This window comes from Botrytis deweyae (assembly GCF_014898535.1).
Source record: "Botrytis deweyae strain B1 chromosome Unknown BDEW_020, whole genome shotgun sequence".
Lineage (NCBI taxonomy): Eukaryota > Fungi > Ascomycota > Leotiomycetes > Helotiales > Sclerotiniaceae > Botrytis > Botrytis deweyae.
This window is the reverse complement of record NW_024066227.1, coordinates 326,827-343,998: the sequence shown is the minus strand read 5'-3', so window position 1 is coordinate 343,998 and position 17,172 is coordinate 326,827. Positions and strand designations below refer to the sequence as shown.

At 42.9% G+C, this 17,172-nt stretch overlaps 4 protein-coding genes across 4 annotated transcripts; 2 read left to right on the top strand and 2 right to left on the bottom strand.

Moving 5' to 3' along the window:
- Nucleotides 1–46: 46 nt before the first annotated feature.
- EAE98_008030 (uncharacterized protein) lies at nucleotides 47–861 on the bottom strand. Its single transcript, XM_038955653.1, has 2 exons — nucleotides 478–861; nucleotides 47–384 (listed from the first exon to the last, which is right to left on the bottom strand). Exons 1-2 carry the CDS (start codon nucleotides 651–653, stop codon nucleotides 315–317), a joined length of 246 nt encoding a protein of 81 aa, XP_038807947.1. The 5' UTR covers nucleotides 654–861; the 3' UTR covers nucleotides 47–314.
- A 6,705-nt stretch (nucleotides 862–7,566) lies between these two features.
- On the top strand, nucleotides 7,567–9,535 carry EAE98_008029 (uncharacterized protein; the record flags this gene model as incomplete). The annotated part of the gene is made up of 4 exons (XM_038955652.1): nucleotides 7,567–7,748; nucleotides 7,813–8,068; nucleotides 8,199–9,288; nucleotides 9,336–9,535. The coding sequence occupies 4 exons, from the start codon at nucleotides 7,567–7,569 to the stop codon at nucleotides 9,533–9,535; spliced, it is 1,728 nt and encodes a 575-aa protein (XP_038807946.1).
- Nucleotides 9,536–11,330: 1,795 nt separating this feature from the next.
- Nucleotides 11,331–14,772, bottom strand: EAE98_008028 (uncharacterized protein; the record flags this gene model as incomplete). Its single annotated transcript, XM_038955651.1, has 4 exons — nucleotides 11,331–13,327; nucleotides 13,380–13,683; nucleotides 13,733–14,448; nucleotides 14,508–14,772. 4 exons carry the CDS (start codon nucleotides 14,770–14,772, stop codon nucleotides 11,331–11,333), a joined length of 3,282 nt encoding a protein of 1,093 aa, XP_038807945.1.
- An 891-nt stretch (nucleotides 14,773–15,663) lies between these two features.
- EAE98_008027 (uncharacterized protein) lies at nucleotides 15,664–17,061 on the top strand (the record flags this gene model as incomplete). Its single annotated transcript, XM_038955650.1, has 4 exons — nucleotides 15,664–16,082; nucleotides 16,137–16,336; nucleotides 16,394–16,824; nucleotides 16,879–17,061. The coding sequence occupies 4 exons, from the start codon at nucleotides 15,664–15,666 to the stop codon at nucleotides 17,059–17,061; spliced, it is 1,233 nt and encodes a 410-aa protein (XP_038807944.1).
- Between the last annotated feature and the right edge of the window lie 111 nt (nucleotides 17,062–17,172).

Here is a 17,172-nt window from a genome sequence, read left to right as displayed (position 1 = left end):
TGTCTGGGGCTGAGTGGCCATATTTCAAAATACAAGACTTCAGTCCTTAATTCACATGTTGTATAGCTCTCATCCTCATTTCTACAATATCACGAGACCATGGAATCGTACTGTTGTGTATGTTTGTCTCTTGTATTATTCATTGATCTCTCCGAAAATGGCCTAATCACCATCTATCTCAAAATGCCTCCCAAATGCTTATCCGAAAACGCCATCACCTATGCACCAGAAACAGCTCATCCACCCCACCATTCATTCCATGCATATATTTCTTCTGCCCATCCTGTATCTTCTTCCACCCCCCTTACTCCACCTCAAGTTCTCCTCAGGGCCTTCTCAGCCAACAATGGCCATCCGAGTACAAGTGCAAAACCGGGGAAATATCTACATGTTGTATTAGTCTCCATCTCATCACTTTTGTTCAAAGTAGACTTTGAGGGTAGCCAGCCTGAAGAAAGCAAAGAAGAAAGAACTTACAATACAGCATTTCCGGCAGTCCTCTTGACCAATTTGCCCCAATCAGCTTTAGCGGCTTGTTGAGAAATGGGATAGCGTTCGAATGGATGTGGTTCGAAGCCACGTGCTACTTGGCGGGCTCGGGTGAGGATGGAAAAGGTGCGGCGGGAAGCAACTTGTCGGATTATTGGTGACATGATTGTATTGTGGGTGTTTTTCTGTTGATTGGTTGGATGGATGATTTTTGTGAGGGTATATGATTGGATTGAGGAGTGATGTTTATGCGTGTGTTATGATTGAGTGAAGTGATTGGTATATTGTATACACTGTATGATTGTATTGTATAATATGATATGCAAGAACAGTAACACGACAGCGAGGATGCATATATATACCAACAAGATATCCATCAATTCACTCAACGACAACATAACCTCATCCTACGTATCCCGAAAGACCTCTCCAGCCAAACCACAGCCTCCAAACCCCCAATCCCAAACCGAACCATCATGATCCCATTCCGCAAAAATATCATGCCGAAATTACCATTCACGCAGACCATGTGTATAACATCTCCTGATCTCTTCGCTTGAAATCGCTTCCTTCAATTTTCCTTACCGCGCTTGAATATTATTGTCCAATGAGATTGTGTGGCTTACAAAGATTTGTTTGATTACATGATACGAGTGTGAAGAATCGGAAGAATGGGAAAGGAAAATGTCGGGATAGAATGTCGGGTCGAGAGACTGTAAGAAAAGTTGGACAATAGCACGATGGTGGTGTGACGAGGGAGTGGTATCAGGTCATTTTTGGAGAGGCTAGGCTGGATAGGGTATAGTGGGATTTTCGGCGGGTTCCGAATTTTTGGGTGTTGGTAAGTGATTTTGGTGCTTACCTATTCGTTTTTTGACGACGACGACGGAAGTTTCTAGATCGTGGTATTGAATGTTGGGGTATTTTTATTTCTGAAAGGAAACTGCAGAAAAGTTTTGATTTTTGAGATGTTTATTACTTCTGATGCGACTACATCGTGTGGAGATGTGGATTATCATGATATGTTGAGGAACTTGGAGTAAAGGAGGCCATTTGTTCACATCACAAGAATCAAATAGTTGGAAATCAGACGAATACTATGGCATGCTCAAATTACCTCAAGTCCTAAGGCTCCGTTATTTCAAATCAATTCCAGAAATGAGACTCGACACACGGAACCGGTTGAAAAATTGAGGCTCCATCGTTCGAGGTCGAATACAGCAATGAAATTCTCGATGTATGAAGATGAAAATGGCTATTCCATATACCTAGGTACCTACTCTCACATCGTAATAGAATCCCAATATCTATCTCACCAAATGCTTTTTTCAATCGAGAACCATTTGATTCTCTACCAAATATTCATTGACGTCAAATTTGCACCTGGGCAAATTGCTCCCTGTCTCTCGCTCTTTGATATTCGAACTCCCTTTTTAGTCCAAGAGAGCTCTTTGATTCCAAATACACCGCAATCTTTGATATCGAGTCCATGAAGAGAAGATGTTTTATAAAGATGAATAGGGAGGAACTAATCATCAAATTACCCTACGAATCAACAGCATTATAGTATATATCGTCAGTCAATGGACAAACGATAACGTCACCAGAACACAAAGCTCCCAGCAGCAAAACTAACACATTCATTGAGCTTTTCGACTAGCCCCTAGCTTTAATTTCAAGGATTTAAGATCATTTTTCTATTTAGTTTATATACCATACTGCAGCACAAGAGCTGCAGGGAAGGAGGATTGTCGCTACACTACACCACTCACATGCGAGGGCTCTTTGAATCATTTCCCATACAGCATTGCTCATTTTGCCAAGACTTCCATGCTATCTCATTTCGTCGTTCATCCCTTAGTTAACCATAAAGATTACAATATACTATCTAACTTGGCGACGAGAGTTCATCGCGGCAATAGTCTACAACTATCTATTCACTCTTTGAATGATCTGACTCGTATAATCACTCTCCTCTCCAGAATTGCCCTTCTCTCCTCTTTCAACATTTATTTCTCAGTTGTTGTTTTTGCTATATCCCATATTCCATACTTCAACTCTATCCTCCCATTCCCCGATTCCAGCATAATCATCTTCACGATATAGACATTCTCTCTAAACAATAGCACATCCCCCCCAGTCCCTTCCTGCCAGTCTTAAGATCTTCCGAACCTTGCAAATTCCCATTCTCCAATCCATTTTCCTCTCTCGAGTCTAGGAAGATTGATTTCCCAAATCTATTCTACTCCGCCAGATACTTCAAGCGCTTAAGAGTCGATATCAGCAAAAACAACCTCAAACGAAGCAGGAATTAGCCACCAAAATCAAAATGCTATGCTATACCTGAAGCTTCAAGAACCCAAACCTTCTCATTTTCTTCAAGGATATTGTAAAACATCAATTTCTCAAGTTCTACAGCAATAGAAAATAGATGGGATAGCAGTGTACATCTGCGCTCTTCTCAGGTTCTGTTTTAACGTATAACATGTGGTTAATGTTCTTAGAATTGCGTTGAAGATCGATCATTACCGAATATAATGGCTAATTTAAACATCAATAGATGATTCATGTATAGGGAAGAGAAATTCACCTATCCATAACTGAATTTGAAAGCAGTTCAACTTTATCCCCTAGTTACCGAAGTTATGAGGGCTCTTTTGACTTTAGCATTACAGTATGGCGAATGGGTAGCGGCCTGCGACCTCAAAAGAGAAGCTTGAATTAAAATATTGACACCGTGATCTCAAAATATCTTTGTTTCACTCTTGAAGTTCTCACGATGATACGTTCAAGAACGGTTCTCGTCACTCATATTGTGATTTGAATGACGTCAATCTGAAAATCTGCTTGGATCCCAAGAACGACATCGCAAGTTTCATGATCATTGTCAGTTTGACTTTGAGCTAACCGTGTGAACGATTTCAATACTCTATTTAGATATGCTTACTTACTCCCCGTAATAGTTTTTCATCAGACAATTAGCCATATCAACCGGGGTCACGAGGATCTTTTATTAAATTCAACAACGTGGCTTGGTTGATGACATCAAGACTCTAGGATTGGTATAGCACCAAGACAGAACTTAACAATTGAGCATCCGGGGAATTGAATTCCAAATAGCTTGTTTTATCTAACTGGTCGAATCTGAATTGACCCTTGGGTTGTTACTTGTCCATCCAGAAGCATGAATACTGAGAAGATCAACGGGCTCGATAAGTATCTGGCCTGGCAGAGTTTCATACTGCTCAGTGAGCCATGTAGTAAATCAAAATGGGCGATGAAATTGGAGTTGATGCTATGCACGCAGGTACAATTGAATCTTGGCGCGCGAAAATATAAAGGTCTCAGGTTGTCAAAGGTAGGAGAGGAAAGTTGCCTCATGCTAGCATCTTCTTGCCTCCCTCAAAAAAAAACCACTTTCCACTAACGGATTCATTGGTTCTGAAAACCTCACAGGCGAATATCGCCGGACATTGCAATACAACCCCAATCAAGACCGAGATCTAGATTTGCTACAACAGAAATGAAATAAACTAACCAAAACGAAAAGACAGAAGAGAGATAACAGCGGGAAACATCTCACCGCTATGGCTCTACTTTCATCAAATAATAAGCGCTTCGCCGCGACACAGAAACAAATCAATACCAGAGCTGGTAGATTATCGCCCTTCACTGCTCACCTCATTCTGACATTATCATAAACGAAAGGATTCAACCCCGTGGGCCGCCTACCTATCTGCCCATCTGCCTAGTGTCTTTCAAGTGTGATTAATACACAGCGAATGTCTAGCCTTGCGTCTTTGAATCATGTTTTGACCAGAGACTCTCGAGACAAGACACCAACAACACTCAGAGATTAGACCTTGTCCATTGATTTCCCGGTAATAACCCACGACCGTGTAGAACCTCATAACGGATTTGCCAAGGCAGAATCAATTTCAATGTACCATTACTCGCATAGCCTGAAAGCTATCCGAAATCAGATGAGGAAGGCCGTACCAACAGAAAGGGACAAGCCAAGATTGGTTGAAATAAAACAACACGCCGAGTGTCTTGAACCCTAGTTCAGTTCATCACACCGCACACCGTCTTATTTAAGGTAATTCTATAAGCTTCAACACTCAAATCAAGATGAGGATAAAATTCGTCACTTATCATCAACTTCGTCCCTTATCATCTGATCCCTCCTAAGGCTTGCGTACGTGCGGCGAAAACACGTTAAAAGCAATGAACACCCCCCCACTTGGTACTTGATGACATCTCACGCCTACTCCGTAAATCTGAGACAGGTCCAGCGCCCGATAGTGGCTTATGCTCACGAGTATTACCGAAATGTTCCCATCCCCAAAACACGCGACTCGAGAAAAATGAAGCTATTCAATTTACGCTTAGACTTCCAAGAACGCGGGCGATACATAATAATAGCTTTTGGGACTTGACCACGTGAATGGACTAGTTTGTAGAAAACGGGATGTCAACCGAGGAAAAAAGCGGATACACTCGGCGCAAGCTTGTTTCTACTTCGGCCAAGACCCTCGTTCAAGAAGAAGAGTATAGCCTATTATCAGCTTGACTTCCCCGCCTCACATGATCTAGATTCTCCTTGCGTACCTCAATTGACAACATTGCATCGAATGCACTTACATAAAATGCGCAGGAAGTATGTACTTGTGGAAGATGATGATTTGTGGTACGAGATGAGAGAGAAGCGTAAGTACATAAATACCTCAAGCTTCGGGCTGTAGTGAAGAATCTTTCGTGCGACAGAAACTCTGTCACCATTAGTCGTAACATATGTACCTAATATGAGGATATCAAAAGGAGGGATGATTGAATGGTATCAGATCCACACATGGTTAGTACAATTATTTCGACCTTCCTTATCGGGCCACACCCTAAAATTGACCCTTGAGATGTTGTAAGATTATGTCCCGGCAGGAACTGTCAATGTCTGTCCACTCTTCGACGTGAGCTTCAATTTGACCAGGTGTTCGAAGATAAGGAAAATGCCCGGTCGGTCAACGAATCCGAGAATCTAACGGTTGGTTAGTCTAGAGCTAATCTCGCGATTATTTTACGGGTCTATCTTGAACGCGTGTGTGTGCTAAATATCAAAAACCAACTATTAGTATTGATTCACGATAAGATCCGTTTCGAGACATTTTCTAGAAGTTCGAATGCTTCTCCCGTGGAAGCCCATTAGCTTCTATGGAATATCGTGGCAAAATGCTTGTTGAATGCTTGTTGACAGAAACTTTTATGCAAGAAAGTTGTCGGATCAGGTTGAAATGGAGGGTGATGTGATCTTGCCATTCGCCTGGTCCTTATCATTCGTATCTTGGCAAGGTTGGGGTATGCGGAGAGGAAGACATGGGTCCCCTGTAAACTTGTCAGCATCCACACGGACTGGAGTCATTGGACAAGGCTCGAACATATCGCTACGGAAACAGGACCTTCGATGCAGAATTCCAGAAGCTTACTTCATTCGATAAAGACGACAGCGGAATATCTGCAATAGTTACCGCCTTTTAGTGTTACGTTTGACAGTGACTCTTGCTACGGCCCTTCTGCCTCCTCTAGAGAGAGCTCTCGTGTTCTCTCTATCTGCTCACTGTAGTGAAACAAGTATCGCCTCCGGCCTGCGTTCAATCCAAGGTTGTGGCTTTCTCGATTTAGGAATAATTCCTCATACAGTACGACTTCCGTGTGGTCACACGGAGATTTTGTGCTCTTGGACTTTCTATTTGATCGGGTTGTTTCTGCGATAAGAAGTCTTGTGTCGCTAGCTGCTATTTTTTGACGTGATCAACCATTGATCTGAAGGATCTGTACGAAGTATACCTCAACTCTTCGAAAGCTAGACCTTTGCTGAAGCTTGATTAAGTTGTCAGCACACCATAAGAAGTAAGCCTGCAACCTCCCGTCTCATTAGATTCTCTTGAAATTGCCCACCTAAGCATCGGACCCTTGAGCTAACGAAAGTACACTAAGCTCAATATAGTCTCCTGCAGGCCTCGGTTATTGGTTGTTGTTAAATCCTCCCTAGTCAGCTTATCAACTATCCCTAACAATGCTATTTGTATTTGGATTGTATGATTGGTTAGATATAATCTCGTATCTCAAAAACTTAATAAGGTTAATGAATGGGAATATTGAATCTTTCATTTGCATTTTTCGTCCCAGGTTGTATCGAATATGAGAAGTATTATCTCGGCTGCTCCTCTAAAATGGCAGGTCAATCGGCGGGCTCTCCGAAAATACAAGTTAGACCTAGAACGAAGCCTATCATCGTAGAAAGTGAGAGTCATCACGTCCTTCCTTCGCATTGGAAGCCAAGTTAGCTGTCGTTACAGTCTTGTTGTTCCTGGGCGCTCTCACACATATATAAAACTTTATTAGTAATCTTGGGCTTAACGGATGCCTATTTAACCCGTATGCAGCAGTATGCTAAGTCAAATGTTGCAGGTGGCATTCAAGGCATCAGCAAATGCTCTGCAACCTATACAGCTTGTACGACCTGCCGTAGCAAGCCTACTGATATTGTGTTGAATGGTGTATTCAAACAATCCTTGTCGTTTACGACGAATTAAATTCCGCGCCAGTAAATCACATTGACCCTAGCGACTTTCTGCAAGAATCCTCGAATCCATGCACCCTGATAACGAAGGAAGATTCCCATCCAAATACTTTCAAATATGAATAGCGACTAATTCATATTCGGATCGAAGAGTGTATTATAGTTGACGGTGCCCCCGTTTCCAAATCCTGGTTATCGCTTTCGACCCTGACCAATCTGCGTGTTTGATTATCCAAATTGAATTTTCCCATCACATCTGATGGGCCGAGGAGCTGGAAATTGAAACAACTTGCAGCTGCAGAGGGCTTGCAATGGCGTTTTCGTACAGCAGGGTAGGTTGAACCGCCCAAATATTAATTCACTAGTCGTGTCTCTTGGGTATCATTCACCTTTGATCGTTGTGCTTGTATAAAGTTGCTCGACCTCCCTCTTCTTTTGATTGCCCCTTTTCTTCCCTATTCCCTCCTCGTCAATATCGATCCATTTTCTCAACCACAACAATGGAGAAGGAACACTACAACGTCGACGAGTCCTCGTCGCCTGACTACAACGGAAATCATGCTCGTTCCCAATATGTAGATCCGACTACCGGTCATGCAACAAAATCTGCTGGCTTGCATGAAGCTGGTGAGCTCTATGGAAACATTGAGACTGCTGAAGAATATGGTTACGTTTCTCGAGGGTAAGGCTCACGTATAATCCAAAAATTCATGACCAACGAAATCTAACTGTAACTTTACATGTAGACTGAAATCGAGACACATTCAATTCATTGCGCTTGGTGGTACCATTGGTACTGGTCTTTTCTTGGGTATTGGAAGTGCTCTTACACAAGCCGGTCCTCTCTCGTTGCTCTTGGGCTATAGTATCACTGGTATTGCCATCTTTGCCATGATGCAGTGCTTGGGTGAGATGGCTACATGGTTACCTCTACCTGGAGCCATCCCACAATTCGCTGCTCGTTATGTTGATGATGCGCTCGGATTTGCTGTCGGATGGAATGTAAGTTGATTCACTGACTCTCGTAAAGTTGTCATGGAACCCTGCTGCGGAGTGTTGAAATACACAAGTCTATGATCATACACTCGGGATCTGATTTCGTGAGCTTATGCTGACTTTGGTGATCAATTAGAACTGGTATTCTGCCGCGATTACCTTGTGTGCGGAAATCTCAGCTGCTGCAGTCGTCATTCAATACTGGCCAGGAGCAGTGCATATCAATGTCGCCGCATGGATCAGTTTAATTATCGTTCTTGTCATCTGCCTTAACATCTTCGCTGTGTCCATCTACGGAGAAGCCGAGTTCGTCTTCGCCAGTATCAAAATTATTACAATCGTGGGGCTTTTGATCATGGCATTTATTGTGGACCTCGGAGGAAACCCTAGGCATGATCGTCTTGGTTTCCGTTACTGGAAACACGGACAATTCATGTTGCAATACGACTCCACTGGAGACACAGGTCGATTCCTCGGTCTCTTCTCAACTCTCGTCAACGCCGCCTTCTCATATGGTGGTGTTGAGATGGTCGCTGTAGCCGCTGGTGAAGCCGAAAATCCACGCAAGAATATTCCAAAGGCTGTCCGCAGAGTTTTCTGGAGAATTTTGTTCTTTTATGTCCTTGGTTCATTGGCTATTGGTGTCCTTGTTTCCTCCAGCGATGAACATTTGCTCAAGGCTCAAGCCGCAGGTGCCGCAGGTGCCGCTCGATCTCCATGGGTTATTGGTATCCAAAACGCCGGTATTCCAGTATTGCCATCGATTATCAATGCAGTCATCTTAACCTCCGCCACTTCATCCGCCAATGCCTTTTTGTATACCGGATCTCGTTACTTGTTCGCCCTTGCCCAGAACAAGCAAGCCCCAAAATTCCTTCTCCGATGCAGCAAGGCAGGTGTTCCATACTGGGCTGTTTTGTGCACAGCTTCAATCTCGCTTATCACATTTTTGTCAGTCGGTTCCGGTGGCGCCTCAACCGCTTTTACGTGGTTCCAAAATTTGACCACCATTGCTTCCCTTTTCACCTGGTGCTCCATTTGCGTCGCGTACATCAAATTCCACAACGCTTTGGTAGCCCAAGGTGTCGATAGAAACACTCTTGTCTTCAAGAGTAGATTCCAGCCATACACGGCCTGGATCGCTTTGGGTTTCTTCGTCATGATCATCCTCTTCAATGGATTTGATGTCTTTGTTGGCAAGAACCACTCCCACTGGAATGTTACCAGTAAGTATTTGTACTGAACTTTGTGAGACTCATCCTAACTTTTATAGATTTCCTCACCGCATACATCGGAATTCCGATCTTCTTTTTGCTTTACGGATTTTGGAAGGTTTTCAAGCGCACCAAGTGGATCCCGTCAGCTGATGCCGATATCTACACTGGTAAGGCAGCCTTGGATGCAGAGGATGACCAATGGCCAGATTTGGTGCCAAGAAATATGTTGGAGAAGATCTGGTTCTGGATTGCGTAGAGGAGGATTCGTACGTGGTTTGCTTTACACTTCGTGTACTTTGTTTGATGGATCATATACCCATTTGGGCTGGGATCTCATTCGTTAAGGTCTAGCTACATACCCTAAAGATATCCTGGTAATTAAGGAAAACTTTCAGATTCAGATTTCTATTACCTGTGACGCGTGAGATGTCGATTCTGTGGTGGCGCATGATTGATGAGGTTTGATAATGGAGAACGTTTCTGATCCGATAATGCATTTTGAGGGTCCAGTTCCCTTAATCGTTGTATCCATCAATCATTTCGCTCTGTCAAAACGTTAAAGAAGAAATGAATGATGGTATCGATTTCTTCGGTGTAAGAGAGGGGCGTGAGAAAGATCTCGCGTCAAGATGAAGAATTTACCAACGGCAACTCAACATGGAGCAACATTATAATATCAACCTTAAGAAGTGTAAGTCAGAATAGTCCTCTTCCATTTTACTAGAAAACATACTTATGATTTGTAGAAAAATCAGTCCAATTCCTCAATTATGCATAATCGTACTGAGTGAGCCGTCAAGTGTTGGTGACTCTCCAGAAACTTTCATTTCGATATCCATAACTCCAAATTCAGATCATCAATTCAATTGAAACATCATCAATCATGAATTCCCAGAAGAATCATATATTCAGAACATAGAAACTATCAACAAGAATAAAAACAAACAAGAAGATCTCTCATAGTCAAGAGAAAGAAGCAACTTCTTCCCCAAAGCTCATCTTAGTCATTCTCAGCATTTAGTGGGTCCCCGCAGGCAGCACGCCCTTCAACAACAACCAACTCCGCAATAATTCCCCATCCCCAATTTTTCTAAACAGGAAGTGGATTTCTTTACATGATAGTTTCTCTTAGTGTAGGATTATGTGATGAACCATGAAGAATATATCCGAGAGAGGTTGAAATAAGGTTTAGAGGATGGATGTGATGGATGTTTTTACCTAGGTACGCATGCTGTCATAAAGTATGCAAATTTGAGGCTAGATGCACATACCACAAGATGGTAAACTACAGGAGTAACATGGTTTCCTTAGCGGCGGAGTTGTATACTTTCTGATAGCATGAGGTGATGGATGGATCTAGATAGATGGACGATCTAATGTCCACTTGTTAATCACAATTGAGACTTGGCGGGAAGTGGCTGGTGAGGATAGATGCTGGTATTTCATAGAGATACTGGGTCTATATTGGTTTCTTATTGCTAGATATGGGTATAGACACTTAAATGCTAAGACGAGATTAGATATTAAGACTTCTATAAGTCAGATATAAATTCGAGGATATCGGATAATGATATATTATAACAATTAAATTGCTTTATATCCCTAAATACAATCGAATTGTAACGGCTAATATACAGGTCTTAGACACTCGGTCACTACAATTGGGAACTCACAGTGCAAAAATCAAATCAACTCACATCAAACCAGATCAGAAATAAGCCAATTCATGAGATCAACGCCTAGAATTCGGAATATCTATCTACCAAGTACCTACTATCGAGCTACTAAGCAATCTAGTGAATGGGTCATCCATTTCATTCCTCCGCCCCAAAAATACCAATACGAAAGAGAGGAGTTATGGACCCGCCAATTCCTGATACGTATTCGTAAGACTATCCATCAACCCGTCCAGAAACCCCCCCCAAAAAAACACCATCAAACCAATAAGAAAGAGGGGAATCATTAAAAGTAAATAAACCAATCCTGTCCAGTAATTCCCACCAAATAGCTTACCATCAAGCCTGTTCCGTCCCGTCTGAAAACCAAAATTTCTAAACGATAACGACCGAGGAACTCTCGTCGCTATCCTTCTGACTAACAGTTTCCTGTTCCTGATCTACTTCTTCTTTCTTACTTTCTTCCTTGGTAACAACTTCGACCTCAACTTCCACTTCTACTTTGACGGTAGAGCCAGTAGTAGAATCCTCGACTTGGGTTTCGTCAATTTTCTCAGTCTCGGTTTCTACTTCCTGGACTGCAGTTCCGGATTTCGTTTCGTCACTCTCTATTTCAGTGGTCGGAGTTTCTTCGATTTTTTCCCTCGTTTCGTCACTCTCTAGCTCAGTGGTCGGAGTTTCTTCGATTTTTTCGCTTTCATCTTTCTTCTCCTCTTCCTTGCCCTTCCCTTTTCCCACTTCAACGATCGGATCTCCCTTCTCCACAATCGGACTATCCACCGCCCCCTCCACGGCCTGATCTGCCGCATCTGCCGCCGAATCATCCACGTCCAATTTCTTCTCTCCAATCTCCATTGAATCCTCTTCATCTTCCTCGTCACTACTAATCTCTTCTCCCATAATATCTCTCTTCTTCTTTTTCTTCTGTGGTTCTTCCCATTTCCTCTCCCTCTTGACCTGTACGGTCACAGCACTCTCCTTACTATAAACTCTGAGGCCCACTACTAAAACAGCATTCCAAGGATCCTTCTCGAACTCATCTTCTACATCATCCTCGCCTTTGGTTGGTGAAGGGGGAGGAGTTGCTTTAGCTTCTTTTTCAAGAACATCGTCTAGAACGCCGACGGTTATGTCGGAGATGTCGGAACAAATGGATTCAAGATCAGAGTCGTCATCGTCGACGATGGGGGATTTGGGTGGAATTGGAATTGATAGGTTTGTGAGATTAGGCACTGATTGTGGGGTGACTGTAGTTGATTTGACATCAACATTTATGGCCTTGACTTGGATAACTTTGTCATCGCTTGAGTTAGTACCCGTCAACGTATTGGCCGATCCACTCGTGGATGTTGAGTTTCCAGGCGCCTCTGACGTGGGCTTAGATATTTTCGCCGGCTTCTCAATCTCTGATGATTTATCAGATGAGACATCATTAGTAGAGATATTCTCGCCATCAATTTCGATGGATTTGACCTCCACAACCTTATCGTCGGTCTTTGAAGCTTCATCACTAGTATCCTTTGCAGTTCGCTCTGCAATGACCTTGGCAATATCTTCAGCTGCCTTTTTCGCCTCTTCCTCCACAGCCTTTAAAGCTGCTTCTTTAGCTGCCTTCTTGGCTTTCTTAGTCTTTGCTTTTGCCATACGCTTAATTTTCTTTTCTTGAAGTTTTCGCTTTTCTTTATTGTCATTATGAACCCTCTTCTTCTTTTCCTTCATCAATCGCTCCTTAACTTCCTTTCTCGCCTTTTCCTTTCTCTTCTCCTCGGCTTCCTTTCTAGCTTTCTTTTCCTCGGGAGTCTCTCTGACAACTCCCTTAGCATGAGCTAGATCGTAAGATAGACCAATTCGAGAAAGCTTATCACGACGTTTCTTCGCATTGTTGCGAACGACATCTTCGACTGGTAAAGAACTACCATCTTTGAAAGCTTTGACTTTCATCAAGACGTCATATTCGCCGGCTGGAAGTTCCAACTCGGCAGTAACGGATCGACGCATCCAGTAGTTACCATGACTTCGAACAATGTAATCTTCTTCGCCAGCTTTGTGGATACGGAAAGACAATTCAAATCGGTATTGTCCTTCGAGCCCACAGAAGTAACGACCATCGAGTTGAGAGAGAACAATCATAACAGGCGCTGCGTTATCGAGAGTGAAAGAGAATTTTGTATCATGATAATTGACAGTCCATGGAACTTCCATAGACGCCCATGACTGAGTAACCTTCCATTCATCGGTGAATAATCTTGTACGATCAAATGTTTGAAACTTTTTGAGAAGATCATCATAAGACATCCAGAATGAACCATCATCTCCGAATCGATGCTCGAGTTTTTTCATCCATTCTGGTGTCCATTCTTTGCTTCCATCACCTATCACAAGTTAATAAAAACATAATTTGCATGACTGAGAAATTCAACTTACTCCATGCACCCTTCCATTCACCCTCGCCCCAGGGATTTCTCAACAAAACAAGTCGTTGGCCATCAATCTCCACAGCTCGTAGGATCGAATAAGCATGGCCCTCATAGATACCTTTTCTATTACCACGGCCCCAGAAGATACCGGCAGCACAACCAAAGAGGAAGTCTTTATTGACCTTGAGCAATTCTTCTTTCCAGAAATATTCCTTATCGAGAATGTCTGTGCTGAAAACTTCGGTTGTGACACCACCAGTAAGATCCTCGAGTCCTTCACCAGTATGACCTCCTTCTATAGCTGCGTAATCCTACTTCATGTCAGTGTACGATTTATAAATTCTTGATGGATTGACTTACTCCATGAGCTTTTGCATATGCCTTCTCAAGCAACGGCAACCAAGTTTCGTTTGGATCTTCACACTGCGCGAAATACAATGCACCAGAGTTGCTCTGATAAATCTTGCGGTAATCCTCTTCGGAGTTGATACGCTGGCGATCTTCGATGAGATTACGTTCAATCCAACTTTCATCGTAATCAGGTTTCGTTAAATAAAGTTTGTCATCAATAATTTCTGATCTCCACTCTCCATCACGATGGAAGACGAAGCCATAAACACCAATCTCCTCATCTCTGGCAACACAGACCTTTTCAATCAAGCCAGGCTTATTTCCCAATGTGCAGAGAGCTGCCATGAACCAACAATCACCATCACGGCCTTGTCTGATATCATTTGCGCTTGCTTGGTTGACGTAGAATTGAGGATTGTCAAATATGTCCCCGACTCTTTTGACAGACCCAGGACGGAATGTAGGTGTTAACCTTTCACTTGTGTTCTCTAGCATTTGAAGGCAATCGCCTTTGCCCCATTTCAGATCAAACTCGATATCGAAATGTGGATCGCGATACTTTTGGTTCACTCGACGACATTCTTTGACAATCTTTGCAACCTTTGCTTTGCAAAGTGCTGCCGCTTCCTCATATGATGCAACGGCATTTTTGCCTTTTGTGACTGGTTTGGATGCCCTCTGACCGGCTTTTGTTGTGTAAAGGTTCTTAGGCAAGACAGTAGAGGCTAACAACGCAAATCAGTATGTGTGCTAGGGATTTGAGAGTGGATGCTTCACAACGTACCTTTTCCTGGCGTCTTGCTCTTAAATTTGGCCCAGAATTCGTCTATGGCATCTTGAGGGGATATGTGCTTGGTCTTCTTCACATCTGGCGCTGGAACGAAAACGATATTTCCTCCTGGTCCTTGTTTAAGAACCATTTGAGACTCATCGTCGGAAGAATCATCATCGCTAGAGCCACAGGAAGGGGGTGGAGGGGGTAAAGGTGAAGCCATCTTGTTGAATCTCTTGTTGAGCTTTCCCAGCCCTGGGGATGGTGGTACAGACATATTTAAGCTCCCAAGATCAACTACTTACCGATTGTACGATACTTTCGTACAACCGATGGGCTCGTTCGATATTCAGGGGCTCGTTCGATTGAAGATACAGTGAATAATGAAGATAAAACGATTTACAAAATCTTAACAACGAGATGAGACGATGAAAAAGAAATCGAGAAATAACAGAGTCAAAGGCAGAACTTCCTTATATCATGTTATAGAGTCTCATCAACCCCACCTGGAATCCGAACTGCCCAACCGCTGTTGGCGCTTACCTCCCATGTTCAGCGGCTGAGGATTCTCTGGGTCTCACAGCGCGACAATGACTGATTGAATTTTACGTAGCCCAATGATACCAATCATCTCTGAATATATTGCATGGTGTATCGGTGGGCATACAATGATTATGATAAGATGTCCAATCTGTGAAGAGTGGCTGATGTCGGCACTCGTCCGAGGTTGAGCAAAAGGCCAGGATTACTTGGACACATGACTAATCATTGTAAGCACAAAGCCTCATTGCCTCACCGAGTATTCGGAGGCCTAAAATGAATTCCGAAATTTGGATAAATGGAAGTTGAATGGCCTAGTACTGCCACAATGTATGACTCTTATGGCAAAATAGAATAAGAGGATATACTTTTGATGATGTAGGTACATCAGATGAACGGTTGACGATAAGGTCTAGTCGTTTGTTAGCCAAATAGTGGGGTTCGCATGGACTTCCTAAATCTAGAATCACCAATCTAGATCAACCATGAGTTGGACATCGGGATCTTCAAAGATTACTACATAACATTTATCACACATGTATATCAATGTCGATAACAAGTAGTGATACAAGAATACATAATGAAGGATTCTCCTAACTATTAGATCGAAGTTACCGAAGTTATCACAATGTTTCATTCTCTCATCCCATTTTTAACATTTCTACCCGCTGCAATCGCGACAATTGCTCCTTCAGGGCCGTATCAACGACCACTAAAGCTTGCCAACAACCAACATCAAAATTTCATCGCCTCATCTATTTTTGCCGCCCATGAAAATGGATACCTAGAATTAGATGAACCGGTTGCCTTAAAACCAACATTTGAATGGCGGACTTTTGAGGAAGAGGATGTAATATCCAACTCGGGTGGAACGTTTGCCCATCTACCTGCCGTGGACTGTTTTGATGCCGAGAATGATGGAACGTTCGATGTGGCAATTGTAGGCCATCCATTTGATCTAGGAGTCACATATAGACCCGGTGCAAGATTTGGTCCGAATGCTGCACGGCAAGGGGCCAGAAGGATGTCTCCAGGTTTTGGGTGGAGGCAAGTTTGGTCATTCAAATAGGCTATCAGGACGAAAACTCTGACTATCATTAGTATTGAAAATAACGTGAATCCTTTCCGCGACTGGGCCACTGTGGTCGATTGTGGAGACATTTCGAATACGCCATTTGATAAGCATTTGGCTTTGAAACAACTCGAGAATGGCATGAAATCAATCAACTCGCGAAGTCCAAAAAATGATACCGATGGCAAGGCTATACGAGCCATTAGCATAGGCGGTGATCATACCATTAGTAAGTCTTCTTGGCGATGGACGGTTTGAATGCTTTTGGATATTGAACTGTGTTCAGCGTTACCTATTCTCCGAGCTCTCCACTCAACATGGGGACGTGTTGCTGTTTTACACTTTGACTCCCATCTTGATACATGGGATCCGGTACAGCTCGGTGGTGGACTATCTAAGTACACCGATGTCAACCATGGAACCATGTTACACATTGCTCACGAGGAAGGACTATTGTCAAATCATAGCAATATGCATCTAGGAACACGATGTCCCCTTCAAGACCAACATTTTGATTTGAACAACGATCTAAGATGCGGGTTTACATATATTCGAGCAAGAGAAATTGATAAGCTTGGCATCAAAGAGGTGGTTCGAAAGATTGTTGAACGCGTTGGTGATGAGTATGTGTATTTGAGTGTAGATATTGATGTATTGGATCCAGCCTATGCACCTGCAACTGGAACCATCGAACCTGGTGGATGGACAACAAGAGAGGTATTTTTCCAACCCCAGTAGACAATTTTACATGGGCTAACATGCACAACACAGCTGTTGCAAATCATTGGTGGGCTATCAGAAGCAGGTTTGAAGATTGTGGGATCAGATGTCGTGGAATTCACTCCAATTTATGACAATTCAGCTGAGACTACTGGTATTGCTGTTGGAGAGATCATTTATGAAATCCTTCAATGGATGGTAAATGTCCCGGTATCACCTAGAAAGTCGGCATAGTTCACAGCTCCCTCAAAACTGAGCAGGCAGGCTCGAGACAACAATGAGATCAAAACCGAGCTGGATAGACAGTAGTATTTATCAACGAAGCAATAGATCCTATGTTCATTA

Bases quoted from the DNA above. Each gene is read 5' to 3' on its own strand.
- EAE98_008030 (XM_038955653.1), bottom strand. From the start codon at position 653: ATGTCACCAATAATCCGACAAGTTGCTTCCCGCCGCACCTTTTCCATC. The intron at 385-477 runs GTAAGTTCTTTC...TACAACATGTAG, and splicing joins ACTGCCGGAAATGCTGTATT to ATATTTCCCCGGTTTTGCAC.